Source organism: Coregonus lavaretus, assembly GCF_964263955.1.
Source record: "Coregonus lavaretus genome assembly, chromosome: 15".
NCBI lineage: Eukaryota > Metazoa > Chordata > Actinopteri > Salmoniformes > Salmonidae > Coregonus > Coregonus lavaretus.
In genome coordinates this window covers 25,197,888-25,214,008 of record NC_140002.1, presented here as the reverse complement: position 1 = coordinate 25,214,008, position 16,121 = coordinate 25,197,888, and the positions used below count along the sequence as shown (strand labels likewise).

Sequence of the window (16,121 nt, the reverse complement as noted above, 5' to 3'; positions counted from 1 at the left end):
AAATTAATTACTTAAAAATCATACAATGTGATTTTCTGGATTTTTGTTTTAGATTCCGTCTCTCACAGTTGAAGTGTACCTATGATAAAAATTACAGACCTCTACATGCATTGTAAGTAGGAAAACCTGCAAAATCGGCAGTGTATCAAATACTTGTTCTCCCCACTGTATAGATATATATATATTTTTTTATCAGTAAAAAGGATGAAATGTTGCTTACTTGTTGAGCAAAAATAAAGCTGTAATGCATCCTGATGTCTTTGCTTGCTGGTTCAGAAGGGGCCCCCAGAGACAACTGAAGGTCTTGACAGGTGATCTTGCAGTCAGCAACCATCTTCTGGTAGACAGACCGCTCACTCTGAACAAGAAGTAGATGCTGCTCTTGCTTCTTCAGCTTGGCTGACTTAACAGCTTCTGGCAGATTTTCTCCACAGATTCCTGAAGGAAGACACGTACCTCTGGAAAATACAGAAATAAAAGTAGTGCCAATCATGTTGGGGGTCAATTAAATAATCAAAATGTGTTGTTTATGCTTTACATACCAAGTGTTGTCATCGATTCCTTGTAGAGACGTCACATTGCTGCTTTTGTCACATAGGATGGAAGCAGCTTTCCACCAAAGTGTTTGTGTCCTGGGTGGAGTCCTGGTAATAGTATTGCATTATCCTCTGCGTTGTTGTTGATGAAGTTAACCACTCGCTGCAAGTCCTTATGCTTCAGGTGTAACCTGTGCTTGCTTGGGCCAGATCTCTTTTTGATGGGAGGCATTAGACCATTCTCCTTGTATGACTGGTGGAGTCAGGCGTGTTCTACTGATGCTGAAAGACAAATTCCAGATGCAAATATTTTAGCATTATTATACAATAGATGCCGTAATCACCGTCAGACACACCTGGCTAACTTCATGGGTCGTCAGCTAGCTAGCTAACAGTAAGCTTTAACTTGGGGTCTTTTGTTTAGACATGTAGCTAGCTAGCTAAACAATGACCCATAATCCAAATCCATAGAGTACTAGCAATACAAACCAATTGTCATAGCTAGCTAAAGTTAACCAAAAAGGTTCAATGTTAGCTAGTTAGCTAGCTAACATTAGGCTATAACTAGCAATGCGAAATGGCATTCTGAGATAACACCACTACACACAGATCACACTTGTAATGTTAGCTAGTAAGCCAGCCATCTAACGTCAGCTAGCTAACAGTAAGCTTTAACTTGGGGTCTTTTGTTTAGACATGTAGCTAGCTAGCTATCTAGCTAAACAATGACCCATAATCCCAATTCATAAAGTACTAGCAATACAAACCGATTGTCATAGCTAGCTAAAGTTAACCAAATAGGTTAAATGTTAGCTAGCTAACATTAGGCTATAACTAGCAATGCGAAATGGCATAATATCTGAAACTGTAGCTAGACTCTTAACCGTATACATGGATGAACGCTTCACGGCAGACTGCAACCCCTTTCATTAAATAAGACGTCCTGTGTTGTTTCCGTTTTGTTTGTACATCTTGCTTGGCCCATTGTGTAAAGTCACATTCCAGACATTCCACTGATTTCAAAACTTGGTCAACTTCTTCCGTGAAAACAACACTGTTGATCGCCGTTTCTTCCCCATCACTGTCATCAGAAGACTCTACAATGTATTCTTCAATGAAAATGTTTTTACCTAAATCAGGGATTTCCTCATCGTCTGATTCATTTTAAGAGTCAGAGAGAGTCAGCATGGCACGATCGTCCTCCAGAAAGTAGTCCATCACAACTTTTTCCCACTGACCTTTGTCGATAGCGCCTGATAAATTCAGGGCAGCAATGTTATTGAGCAGTAGCAACATATTTGCAGTTCTCCATGGCTAACGTTATATCTTTCGAAAAAAACTGCAGTAGAAAGGAGTATCTACGCAAAACGAGCAGCTCATTTTATAGACACAAGATGCTACACCGAAGACCAATCTGAAACTCATCTCTCGGCAATCATCAATTAAATGTATTTATAAAGCCCTTTTTACATCAGCAGATGTCACAAAGTGCTATACAGAAACAAAGCCCCAAACAGCAAGCAATGCAGATGTAGAAGCACGGTGGCTAGGAAAAACTCCCTAGAAAGGCAGGAACCTAGGAAGAAACCTAGAGAGGAACCAGGCTCTGAGGGGTGGCCAGTCCTCTTCTGGCTGTGCTGGGTGGAGATTATAAGAGTACATGGCCATTTAAGGCCAGATTGTTCTTCAAGTTGATCAAACGTTCATAGATGACCAGCACGGTTAAATAATAATCACAGTGGTTGTAGAGGGTACAACAGGTCAGTTGGCTTTTCATATCCGAGCATTCAGATGTCGAGACAGCAGGTGCGGCAGAGAGAGAGAGAGTCGAAAACAGCAGATCCGGGACAAGGTAGCACATCCGGTGAACAGGTCAGAGTTCCCTAGTCTTGATCCTAGGGCTCAGGTCCTCCGGGAGGGGAGGGAGAGAGGGAGAGAGAGAGAGAGACACCAGATAAGACAGGAGAATTACACCAGATATAACAGACTGACCCTAGCCCCCCGGCACTATTGCAGTATAGATACTGGAGACTGAGACAGGGATGGGTCGGGGGACACTGTGGCCACGTCCGACGAAACCCCCGGACAGGGCCAACCAGGCAGGATATAACCCCACCCACTTTGCCAAAGCACAGCCCCCACACCACGAGAGGGATATCAACAGACCACCAACTTTCTACCCTGAGACAAGGCTGAGTATACCCCACGAAGATCTCCTCCACCGCACGAGCCCGAGGGGGCGCAAAACCAGACAGGAAAATCACGTCTGTGACTCAACCCACTCAAGTGACGCACCCCTCCTAGGGAAGGCATGGAAGAGCACTAGTAAGCCAGTGACTCAGCCCCCGTATAGGGTCAGAGGCAGATAATCCCAGTGGAGAGAGGGAAGCTGGCCAGGCAGAGACAGCAAGGGTGGTTCATTGCTCCAGTGCCTTGCCGTTCACCTTCGCACCCCTGGGCCAGACTACACTCAATCATAGGACCTACTGAAGAGATGAGTCTTCAGTAAAGACTTAAAGGTCGAGACCGAGTCTGCATCTCTCACATGGATAGGCAGACCATTCCATAAAAATTGAGCTCTATTAATTTTTATTTTTTATTTTATTTTATTTATTTCACCTTTATTTAACCAGGTAAGCCAGTTGAGAACAAGTTCTCATTTACAACTGTGACCTGGCCAAGATAAAGCAAAGCAGTGCGATTAAAAACAACAACACAGAGTTACATATGGGGTAAAACAAAACATAAAGTCAAAAATACAACAGAAAATATATATATAGTGTGTGCAAATGAAGCAAGTTATTGAGGTAAGGCAATAAATAGGCCATAGTGCAAAATAATTACAATTAGTATTAACACTGGAATGATAGATGTGCAAGAGATGATGTGCAAATAGAGATACTGGGGTGCAAATGAGCGAAATAAATAACAATATGGGGATGAGGTAAATTGGGTGGGCTAATTTCAGATGGGCTGTGTACAGGTGCAGTGATCGGTAAGGTGCTCTGACAACTGATGCTTAAAGTTAGTGAGGGAGATAAGAGTCTCCAGCTTCAGATATTTTTGCAATTCGTTCCAGTCATTGGCAGCAGAGAACTGGAAGGAATGGCGGCCAAAGGAGGTGGTGGCTTTGGGGATGACCAGTGAGATATACCTGCTGGAGCGCAGACTACGGGTGGGTGTTGCTATGGTGACCAATGAGCTAAGATAAGGCAGGGATTTGCCTAGCAGTGATTTATAGATGGCCTGGAGCCAGTGGGTTTGGCGACGAATATGTAGTGAGGACCAGCCAACAAGAGCGTACAGGTCACAGTGGTGGGTAGTATATGGGGCTTTGGCGACAAAACGGATGGCACTATGATAGACTACATCCAATTTGCTGAGTAGAGTGTTGGAGGCTATTTTGTAAATGACATCGCCGAAGTCAAGGATCGGTAGGATAGTCAGTTTTACGAGGGCATGTTTGGCAGCATGAGTGAAGGAGGCTTTGTTGCGAAATAGGAAGCCGATTCTAGATTTAACTTTGGATTGGAGATGCTTAATGTGAGTTTGGAAGGAGAGTTTACAGTCTAACCAGACACCTAGGTATTTGTAGTTGTCCACATATTCTAGGTCAGACGCGTCGAGAGTAGTGATTCTAGTCGGGTGGGCGGGTGCCAGCAGCGTTCGATTGAAGAGCATGCATTTAGTTTTACTAGTGTTTAAGAGCAGTTGGAGGCTACTGAAGGAGTGTTGTATGGCATTGAAGCTCGTTTGGAGGTTTGTTAACACAGTGTCCAATGAAGGGCCAGATGTATACAAAATGGTGTCGTCTGCGTAGAGGTGGATCTGAGAGTCACCAGCAGCAAGAGCGACATCATTGATATACACAGAGAAAAGAGTCGGCCCAAGAATTGAACCCTGTGGCACCCCCATAGAGACTGCCATAGGTCCAGACAACAGGCCCTCCCATTTGACACATTGAACTCTATCTGAGAAGTAGTTGGTGAACCAGGCGAGGCAGTCATTTGAGAAACCAAGGCTATTTAGTCTGCCAATAAGAATGCGGTGGTTGACAGAGTCGAAAGCCTTGGCCAGGTCGATGAAGACGGCTGCACAATACTGTCTATTATCGATCGCGGTTATAATATCGTTTAGGACCTTGAGCGTGGCTGAGGTGCACCCATAACCAGCTCGGAAACCGGATTGCATAGCGGAGAAGGTGCGGTGGGATTCGAAATGGTCGGTGATCTGTTTGTTAACTTGGCTTTCAAAAACTTTCGAAAGGCAGGGCAGGATGCATATAGGTCTGTAACAGTTTGGATCTAGAGTGTCACCCCCTTTGAAGAGGGGGATGACCGCGGCAGCTTTCCAATCTCTGGGGATCTCAGACGTTACGAAAGAGAGGTTAAACAGACTAGTAATAGGGGTTGCGACAATTTCGGCGGCTAGTTTTAGAAAGAAAGGGTCCAGATTGTCTAGCCCAGATGATTTGTAGGGATCCAGATTTTGCAGCTCTTTCAGAACATCAGCTGTCTGAATTTGTGTGAAGGAGAAGCGGGGGGGCATGGGCAAGTTGCAGCGGAGGGTGCAGAGCTGGTGGCCGGGGTAGTGGTAGCCAGGTGGAAAGCATGGCCAGCCGTAGCAAAATGCTTGTTGAAATTCTCGATTATTGTAGATTTATCGGTGGTGATAGTGTTTCCTAGCCTCAGTGCAGTGGGCAGCTGGGAGGAGGTGCTCTTATTCTCCATGGACTTTACAGTGTCCCAAAACGTTTTGGAGTTAGTGCTACAGGATGCAAATTTCTGTTTGAAAAAGCTAGCCTTTGCTTTCCTAACTGCTTGTGTATATTGGTTCCTAACTTTCCTGAAAAGTTGCATATCGCGGGGGCTGTTTGATGCTAATGCAGTACGCCACAGGATGTTTTTGTGCTGGTCAAGGGCAGTCAAGTCTGAGGAGAACCAGGGGCTATATCTGTTCTTAGTTCTGTATTTTTTGAATGGGGCATGTTTATTTAAGATTGAGAGGAAATTACTTTTAAAGAACAACCAGGCATCCTCTACTGACGGAATGAGATCTATATCCATCCAGGATACCTGGGCCAGGTCAATTAGGAAGGCCTGCTCGCTAAAGGGTTTTAGGGAGCGTTTGACAGTGATGAGGGGTGGTCGTTTGACCGTGGACCCATTACGGACGCAGGCAATAAGGCAGTGATCGCTGAGTTCCTGGTTGAAGACAGCGGAGGTGTATTTAGAGGGTAAGTTAGTCAGGATGATATCTATGAGGGTGACCATGTTTACGGATTTAGGGTTGTACCTGGTAGGTTCGTTGATAATTTGTGTGAGATTGGGGGCATCTAGTTTGGATTGTAGGATGGCCGGGGTGTTAAGCATATCCCAATTTAGGTCACCAAGCAGTACGAACTCTGAGGATAAATGGGGGGCAATCAATTCACATATGGTGTCCAGGGCTCAGCTGGGGGCTGAGGGGGGTCTGTAGCAAGCGGCAACAGTGAGAGACTTATTTCTGGAAAGGTGGATTTTTAGAAGTAGAAGCTCAATCTGTTTGGGCACAGAGCTGGATAGTATGATAGAGCTCTGCAGGCTATCTCTACAGTAGATTGCAACTCCACCCCCTTTGGCAGTTCTATCTAGATGGAAAATGTTGTAGTTGGGGATGGAAATTTCAGAATTTTTGGTGGCCTTCCTAAGCCAGGATTCAGACACTGCTAGAACATCAGGGTTGGCGGAGTGTGCTAACGCAGTGAATAACTCAAACTTAGGAAGGAGGCTTCTGATGTTAACGTGCAGAAAACCAAGGCTTTTACGGTTACAGAAGTCAACAAATGATAGCTCCTGGGGAGTAGGAGTGATACTGGGGGCTGCAGGGCCTGGGTTAGCCTGAGGAACAGAGGAGGACTAGAATAAGGATACGGCTAAAGGCTTTAAGAACTGGTCTTCTAGTGCGTTGGGTACAAAGAATAAAGGGGGCAGATATCCGGGCATTGTAGAAAAAATTCAGGGCATTATGTACAGACAAGGATATGGAAGGATATGAGTACAGTGGAGGTAAACCTAAGCGTTGGGTAACAATGAAAGAGATAGCATCACTGGAGGCACCGATTGAGCCGTCTCGGCGTGTATGGGGGGTGGAACAAAGGAACTATTTGAGGCAGTTTGAGAGGGACTTGGTGTTCTACAGTGAAATTGTATAATAAGAACTAACTGGAACAGCAATAGGCAAGGCATATTGACATGGGAGAGAGGCATAAAGCAATCACAGGTGTTATTAGAGAGAGCTAAGACAACAACTGGTAATGGAGATAAAGTTTGGGCTGAGGCTAAACAGATAAACAGGGTACCGTGTAAAGGAACAGTCCAGCAGGCATCAGCTGTGCAGCTGAGTGATCATAAGGTCCAGTGAACAGCAATATGTGAGTCCGAGAGCAGTTCGAATTGGTGCTACAGCACAGCGAGCAGGAAGCACGGTTGTTGTTTGCGTGTGCTAGCGGGCCGGGGCTAGCAGATGGATCTTCGTGGTCGTCGCAACGGGAAGCCTGTTGAAACCACAGACGATTACGTCGGCAGACCAGTCGTGATGGATCGGTGGGGCTCCGTGTCGACTCTAGGAGGTCCCGTCCGGTTGACAGAGAGGTAGATAGCCGGGAGATGTGCCTGACTCAAGGCTAGCTCAAGGCTGATTTGCCAACAACAATGTTCATTGTGGTCCTCTGTAGCTCAATTGGTAGAGCATGGCGCTTGTAACGCCAGGGTAGTGGGTTCGATCCCCGGGACCACCCATACGTAAAAATGTATGCGCACATGACTGTAAGTCGCTTTGGATAAAAGCTTCTGCTAAATGGCATATTATATTATATTATTATTATTTGGTTGCAGCTAGCTAGTTGCGATAATCCAGTGTTAAAGGTCCAGTGATTCAGTGATTCCGGCAGAAAATCCGATAGGTTCTGGGTCGATAACGCGCGGTGCAGACAGTGCAGACTGGCCGATAAAACTCCAGGCTAGAGCTGGCTGGTAGGTAGTGCAGGCCACGGACAATGGTGAAAAACCGCTAATGGTGGCTAATAGCAAGTGGCTAGTTAGCTGGTTAGCTGGCTACTCCCGTCCGGTAGACAGAGAGGTAGATAGCCGGGATATGGGCCTGCTCGAGGCTAGCTCAAGGCTCAAGGCTAACTGGTGCTTCGGGGGCAGTGGTGATTAGCCTACAGCAACATCCATTCGGTTGCGGCTAGCTAGATCCGGTGTTAAGGTCCAGTGATTCAGTTATTCCGGCAGAAAATCCGATGTTCTGGGTGAAAAACCGCTAACGGTGGCTAATAGCAAGTAGCTAGTTAGCTAGTTAGCTGGCTGGCTAGTTTCAACTGGAGATTCTAGATAAAGTTGAGTAAATAATAGAATCTGTTCCACATTGAGTGAGGCGGGTTGCAGGAAAGTATATTATCTATAGGAGAAAGCCCTGCCTCTAGCTGTTTGCTTAGAAATTCTCGGGACAATAAGGAGGCCTGCGTCTTGTGACTGTAGCGTACGTGTAGGTATGTACGGCAGGACCAAATCTGAGAGATAAGTAGGAGCAAGCCCATGTAATGCTTTGTAGGTTAGCAGTAAAACCTTGAAATCAGCCCTAGCCTTAACAGGAAGCCACTGGAGTAATATGAACACATTTTTTGGTTCTAGTCAGGATTCTAGCAGCTGTGTTTAGCACTAACTGAAGTGTATTTAGTGCTTTATCCCGGTAGCCGGAGAGTAGAGCATTGCAGTAGTCTAATCTAGAAGTGACAAAAGCATGTATTAGCTTTTCTGCATCATTTTTGGACAAAACTTTTTTTTTTTTTTTTGCAATGTTACGAAGATGGAAAAAAGCTGTCCTTGAAATATTCTTGATATGTTCGTCAGCCCACTCATTATCTCAACCAATCATGGCTAGCGGAAAGGTTCCTGTCTATTTCTGTGGCTAAACCGACTAGGCTCGTAATTTAACAAGTTTATTCGTATTTGCAGATGGCATACAAGTTTGTTATTAAGGCACATGAAAGTTAAAATGTTCCAGAAGGCATTACTGCAAAGAAAACGCATTATGATAACAAATCTTCAAATGGCTCTCCTGTGAAGTCGTGACTTGCGACATATGCCTAGTTTCCTGAAACGGGTCACATATTTTGATTTGTTTAACACTTTTTTGGTTACTACATGATTCAATATGTGTTATTTCATAGTTTTTATTTCTTCACTGTTATTCTACAATGTAGAAAATAGTAAAAATAAAGATTGAGTAGGTGTGTCCAAACTTTTGACTGGTACTGTATGTAAACAATCGTTCCTCCAAAGGACCATTCTATGGATAAAAAAACAAAAATCATTATTTTGTTCCGTGAGGAATCACCCGAATAGAAAATTATGATTGAGTGAATCTGAATCAGTCTCTCGTGAATCAAGAGCTTAATCTCAATGACGATGACATTTAACTTAATAGACAAAGGCCGCATACCCAGATTATAAAGTTCCTTATTGTTAACGGCAGTAATAAAATGTTTATTTCTATCCTGTAAATTTGACCAAGCAGCGGCATCTGTTATTGAGCACTGCAGATAAAGTCTACATCCCAAATGGCACCCTATTTAGAGCACTACTTTTAGATCCAAACTTTTGGTAGTGCACTGTACAGTCGTGGTCAAAAGTTCTGGTCTTCACAAAGTTCACTGCTTCAGTGGTATGTTACTATGGTATACTGAAGTATAATTACAAGCATTCCATAAGTGTCAAAGGCTTTTATTGACAATTACATTAAGTTTATGCAAAGAGTCAATATTTGCAGTGTTGACCCATCTTTTTCAAGACCTCTGCAATCCGCCCTGGCATGCTGTCAATTAACTTCTGGGCCATATCCTGACTGATGGCAGCCCATTCTTGCATAATCAATGCTTGGAGTTTGTCAGAATTTGTGGGTTTTTGTTTGTCCACCCGCCTCTTGAGGATCGACCACAAGTTCTCAATGGGATTAAGGTCTGGTGAGTTTCCTGGCCATGGAACCAATATTTCTATGTTTTGTTCCCCGAGCCACTTAGTTATCACTTTTGCCTTATGGCAAGGTGCTCCATCATGCTGGAAAAGGCATTGGTCGTCACCAAACTGTTCTTGGATGGTTGGGAGAAGTTGCTCTCGGAGGATGTGTTGGTACTATTCTTTATTCATGGCTGTGTTCTTAGGCAAAATTGTGAGTGAGCCCACTCCCTTGGCTGAGAAGCAACCCCACACATGAATAGTCTCAGGATGCTTTACTGTTGGCATGACACAGGACTGATGGTAGCGCTCACCTTCTCTTCTCCGGACAAGGTGTTTTCTGGATGTCCCAAACAATCGGAAAGGGGATTCATCAGAGAAAATGACTTTACCCCAGTCCTCAGCAGTCCAATCCCTGTACCTTTGGCAAAAGTCTGTCCCTGATGTTTTTCCTGGAGAGAAGTGTCTTCTTTGCTGCTCTTCTTGACACCAGGCCATCCTCCAAAAGTCTTCGCCTCACTGTGCGTGCAGATGCACTCACACCTGCCTGCTGCCATTCCTGAGCAAGCTCTGCACTGGTGGTGCCCCGATCCCGCAGCTGAATCAACTTTAGGAGACGGTCCTGGCGCTTGCTGGACATTCTTGGGTGCCCTGACGCCTTCTTCACAACAATTGAACCTCTCTCCTTGAAGTTCTTGATGATCTGATAAATGGTTGATTTAGGTGCAATCTTACTAGCAGCAATATCCTTGCCTGTGAAGCCCTTTTTGTGCAAAGCAATGACGACGGCACGTGTATCCTTGCAGGTAACCATGGTTAAGAGAGGAAGAACAATGATTTCAAGCACCACCCTCCTTTTAAAGCTTTCAGTCTGTTATTCTATATTTATTATTTTTAAAAACGTTTAAAATATAAATAAAAAAGCAGAAAAAAATACAGAAAAAAAAAAATATAAGAAACATATATATATATAAAACAAATGAAGATAAAAAAAATATATATACTATAAAAATTAGAAATTAAAAAATTAGAAGAAAAAAAATGTAAAGTGGTTGTCCCACTGGCTATCATAAGGTGAATGCACCAATTTGTAAGTCGCTCTGGATAAAAGTGTCTGCTAAATGGCGTAAATGTAAATGTAAATTCTAACTCAATCAGCATGACAGAGTGATCTCCAGCCTTGTCCTCGTCAACACTCTCACCTGTGTTAACGAGAGAATCACTGACATGATGGCAGCTGGTCCTTTTGTGGCAGGGCTGAAATGCAGTGGAAATGTTTTTGTTCATTTTCATGGCAAATAGGGACTTTGCAATTATTTGCAATTCATCTGATCACTCTTCATGACATTCTGGAGTAAATGCAAATTGCCATAATCAAAACTGAGGCAGCAGACTTTGTGAAAATTAGTATTTGTGTCATTCTTTGGTTGCCATTTGGGATGCAACCAAAGTTACCCTTCTGTGACCAGCAGGAAAGCAGTGCAGCCTTCCCTGTCCTCCCAGAAGCCCTGTGACAGGCAGCCCATCTGGACAGACAGTGGGACAACTAAGTGACATGGTCCTGAGTCCAGTCAGGGTCCCTGCTCTGAGAGGGGACATCTGATGGCCAATCAAAGGGGAGTGATGGGGTGTCAAGTCTCAGGGGGACCTACAGGGATCATACCCAGGGGAGACAGCTCTCTGGCTGGGTGCCCTGTTCTCAACGTCCCCTCTGGATCTGGAAGCACATGGAAGGGAAGAGGGGGACATAGGAAATACCTCTCAATCCAATGGAGAAAGCCCTTGTCTTTCCTCAGACCTCTGGCATCTCTTATATGTTTGACATAGTGGATGAGGTGCTATGTGTGGATAAACACACATATAGGCGCGCTCACACCCACACAATCCCCTGGACGTGCTGCAGTGCATGTTTCAGCTGTAAGACACACTGAAATATGGATGAAGGGTTTATAGGAATAAGACAAGACCCTCTTAAAAAACATTAGAGAAATAACATGGCAGTTTGATGAGGGGTATTTTCTCACGAGGTGACTCGTAAACGGGCACCTCTGGGCTGTAGATATTGTTGTGCATTGTTGTAAATGGATTGTTGTAAATATATTGTTGTAAATTGCTGTACATTGCTATTGTTGTTGTTGTTTTTAATTGCATTGAGTGCATGTGAAGTGTCGATCTTGCCCACATGTCATCTTGCTGCAAAATGAGGACCACAATGGAAATAAGCCTGTGGGCTTTATTGTGTTTTATCCTTGATAATTCTTTATGCATGCAATGTTGTCTCCGGCTGGAGCAGCCTAATGCTTTCAATTATCCAATAATTTAAATCAATCAATCAATCTTAACAGCAATACGAGCAGATCTCCAATTGCACTTAGTAGGAAACATTACCTAGCATATTGATCAGCTATGGACAGGGTATGGAGATGAAACAACCCCATTAGCTTTCATTTGTGTGTTGCTCCATATGTTTATGTGCTTGAGTGGGTGGTTTTATGTGCTTCCACATGTCCTAACCATGTTCTAAGGATGTTCTAAGTGGGTTGTTCCATGAAATGAGTGCCCTTTGCATCTCTTTGATATTTTAAGTAGAAATTGTGCACCAATATTGCATTTTAAAGGCCTGTTATATTCAACAAAGTGCCCTTTAATATTAGCCTCGTAAAGCCACCTGATCCCGCAAGCTTACATCTGTGCAGCAACATTCATGTAAGCTCGCCAGATCAGGCGGCTTTGTGAGGCTACTTTAATATAGACCACATGGAGAATTCAATAAATCAGATTTTTTATATGAATAAAGACATGCTAAAGTGCAAAAACTCTGCATGTCCCTCCGTGCACCCACTGTGACTTCCAGGAAGATTTTAACCCACTTAACACCAACATTTCTCCAAGTTTTCACCATCATCATAAAGCCCTAGATATTTTGTTCCTTTGACAAAGTCATTTCTGAAGATTATGATTTATTTCATGTGATTAGTGATTCATTTGAAGGTCAAGAAAACCAGTCCATTATTTTAAGGTCAACCCTGTTACGTGAACTGAACTCACGTTTTAATATGGTGAAGCTATTCCTTTTAAAATATTTTTTTCTAAAGGAACATTGAACATCTAATAGTCAAATCATAGTGTAAAAGCAGGTGAGTTGGTTCTACTCTTTTTGACAATTTTCTGGTGTTTTGTGGTGGAAAACTGAGTGGGTCGAGCGTTACACATTAACCCTGTTACCCATAGATAGACAGGCTAGAAATGTTTAAACAATTGTGTTTTTTTGTGAAGATTGCATTCAATTGCCCCTCCCTGTTGCACACAACAAGCTTCCATTTCCCCTGTTACAAGGGGATTTATGTTACAGTCAGCCCTGTTACTTTACTTGCCACTTACTATACTCTTTTTTTTATTTAACCTCTTGAGATGGGGAAAATTTGTTTTTTTATTAAGTTGAACATGACAGAATGTACTTTATGACAATGTTAAAATTAGGTGAAATCAAAAGTTTATTTTACACATCTCAAAAGGCACAGAGTTGGTGGAACGACCCAAGTAGATCATTCCTTGAGGAATGAGCAAGAACTAAATGCAAACTAAAGCTAGTTGCCAGTGTTATATTAGGGGACAATGAAGGTTGACCAGGTTGTTTCCATGCTCTCCATGCTCTCCGTTATGATTTGATTTGATATTTACTCAATGTTAATAAATGCTTAATTTGAGCTCGTTATTGTTGTTCGACTTTCTTATTGAGACATCCACTAGTGGTACTGGAAGAAGAATGACACCTTCCTCTCTCTCTCTCTTTCTCTCTCACTCTCTCTCTCTCCATCTATCTCTCTTGTAGAACATTGATGTGACAAACTTCAGCAGTAGCTGGAGTGATGGCCTGGCGTTCTGTGCTCTCCTCCACACCTACCTGCCTGCACACATCCCTTACCAGGAACTCAGCAGTCAAGACAAGGTACCCACCTCACACACAAACACACACACACACAACACACACGCATGCATACATGCAGACAATTGCACGAACACACACACTCATTCATCATTCCAATTAAGAGCTCTTGAAAATGGACACCCACACTGACGTGACATTTCATATACACGCATGGACACCAGTAACATAATGACCTTCTACGTTCTCAATAATTATTTTCTTCAAGTAGATTCTTTTTCGAGTACCTCCAAAGCACCATTCATAGCGGTTCACCATTCACACTGGCCCCGTGTATCTCAGTTGGTAGAGCATGGCGCTTGCAACGCCAGGGTTGTGGGTTCGATTCCCACGGGGGGCCAGGGGGGCCAGTATGAAAATGTATGCACTCACTACCTGTAAGTCGCTCTGGATAAGATCGTCTGCTAAATGAATAAAAATGTAAATGTGAAAAATAGCGCAACACTTTAATACCTTACACTAAAGACTATTGTATGGGAAACATAGGGCCAGATTTACTGAAGGTATGAGGGGGCACACAACCTGTTTTGTGTGTAAAGTAGCATTTTACTGTGGTACGCAAGCATTTACAGCATGTAAAACCAACAAAACGTGGTGGAGCAGGTATCTTTACATTTGGGAGATCCTCCAAAGTACCAATGATAGCACCACACTTGAATCCATTAGACTAAGGCCTAGATTCAATCCGGACCATGGTAGACCCGCGCTAAAGAAGCAGCTATGTATTAGTGTTGACAGAGACAGTAATGCTGTATGTATATGCAGGTGGCATACGGAAAGGAGAAAGAAGGGCACAAAAACACAGCAAACAGGCTCCGCTCCGTGTCATGGATTGGGTTTAGCAGCCCTGTGTTTATTCAACCACCTCACCATAAACAAAAGAGGACTACACCTCGACACACCTCGATGCTGCATGCTGTACGTGACAAATAAGATAGGTTGATTACTATGGTAACACCCTCCAGTGCTGTTCCGATGACAGCGTCAAGGCTAGCCCATCCCCAGTGGGTCATTCCATCTCAAAAAGTAAAAGAAACAATCTCAGATTGTTCTGAAATTGTTTCTGTAGTTACAAACAGATAAGATTAGCATTCCTTCAACATTATTTTGTTGAAATATAATTTGATCTCTGAGAAATTAATAAGCTAATTGATTCCACCCAAATTGGCCATTTTAATTAATAGGATTCATATAATATTCAATAAATATAGTACCCGACATCCGATTTGGAACAAACCTTTTTCTACCAATGAGTAAGACATGAGGAAACTATTTTTTGTTGTTGTCAAAAGTCACCCACGCCAATCCCACCTAAACAATCTGTATAGAGTATCAGTTCTCTATGTCTGACAAGTAGTATGGAGTATTGTTTCTTCATACTATGCAATGTATTCCCAGCAATTTTGGGGATGGTTATTTTTCCCTGTTCAGAGAAATTAGGCATTAAAGTTGTTAGGTTTATGTCCTGTCATACATCCTGATATAACCAGGTTCTGACCACTAGATGGTGCTGTTCCTGCTATTAGGTTCATTTCCTTACGCTGTTAGCAGTCTATGGGCAAGTTATGACAGCAATCCATGCTTTGGTTTTGTTTAGCTGGCCACTGTTTCAAATGCTAACTTTTTAGTATTGTGGCTCAAATCCAATGCAAGCCAATGGTACCTATTTGAGCATTTTCACGCTTCATGTCCAAATCATCCTAAAGTATCTAAAAATGTATTGTGTAACTCAATTATGTTACTTATGATTTGGAAGTGCAAACATGCTAATATAGGTACCACCGACTTGCAAGGTACAGTGGGGGAAAAAAGTATTTAGTCAGCCACCAATTGTGCAAGTTCTCCCACTTAAAAAGATGAGAGAGGCCTGTAATTTTCATCATAGGTACACGTCAACTATGACAGACAAAACGAGATTTTTTTTCTCCAGAAAATCACATTGTATGATTTTTTATGAATTTATTTGCAAATTATGGTGGAAAATAAGTATTTGGTCAATAACAAAAGTTTCTCAATACTTTGTTATATACCCTTTGTTGGCAATGACACAGGTCAAACGTTTTCTGTAATTCTTCACAAGGTTTTCACACACTGTTGCTGGTATTTTGGCCCATTCCTCCATGCAGATCTCCTCTAGAGCAGTGATGTTTTGGGGCTGTCGCTGGGCAACACTGACTTTCAACTCCCTCCAAAGATTTTCTATGGGGTTGAGATCTGGAGACTGGCTAGGCCACTCCAGGACCTTGAAATGCTTCTTACGAAGCCACTCCTTCGTTGCCCGGGTGGTGTGTTTGGGATCATTGTCATGCTGAAAGACCCAGCCACGTTTCATCTTCAATGCCCTTGCTGATGGAAGGAGGTTTTCACTCAAAATCTCACGATACATGGCCCCATTCATTCTTTCCTTTACACGGATCAGTCGTCCTGGTCCCTTTGCAGAAAAACAGCCCCAAAGCATGATGTTTCCACCCCCATGCTTCACAGTAGGTATGGTGTTCTTTGGATGCAACTCAGCATTCTTTGTCCTCCAAACACGACGAGTTGAGTTTTTACCAAAAAGTTATATTTTGGTTTAATCTGACCATATGACATTCTCCCAATCCTCTTCTGGATCATCCAAATGCACTCTAGCAAACTTCAGAC

At 43.1% G+C, this 16,121-nt stretch overlaps 1 protein-coding gene across 1 annotated transcript in view; it reads left to right on the top strand.

Moving 5' to 3' along the window:
- LOC311142715 (cytospin-B-like) overlaps positions 1 to 16,121 on the top strand; it is a gene marked incomplete at its 3' end in the record, with an annotated part of 154,658 nt that overhangs the window by 125,400 nt on the left and 13,137 nt on the right. Inside the window, exon 13 of the mRNA XM_084178374.1 lies at positions 13,365 to 13,481. Coding sequence (XP_084034500.1) covers positions 13,365 to 13,481 — 117 coding nt within the window. The remainder of the gene's footprint in view (positions 1 to 13,364; positions 13,482 to 16,121) is intronic.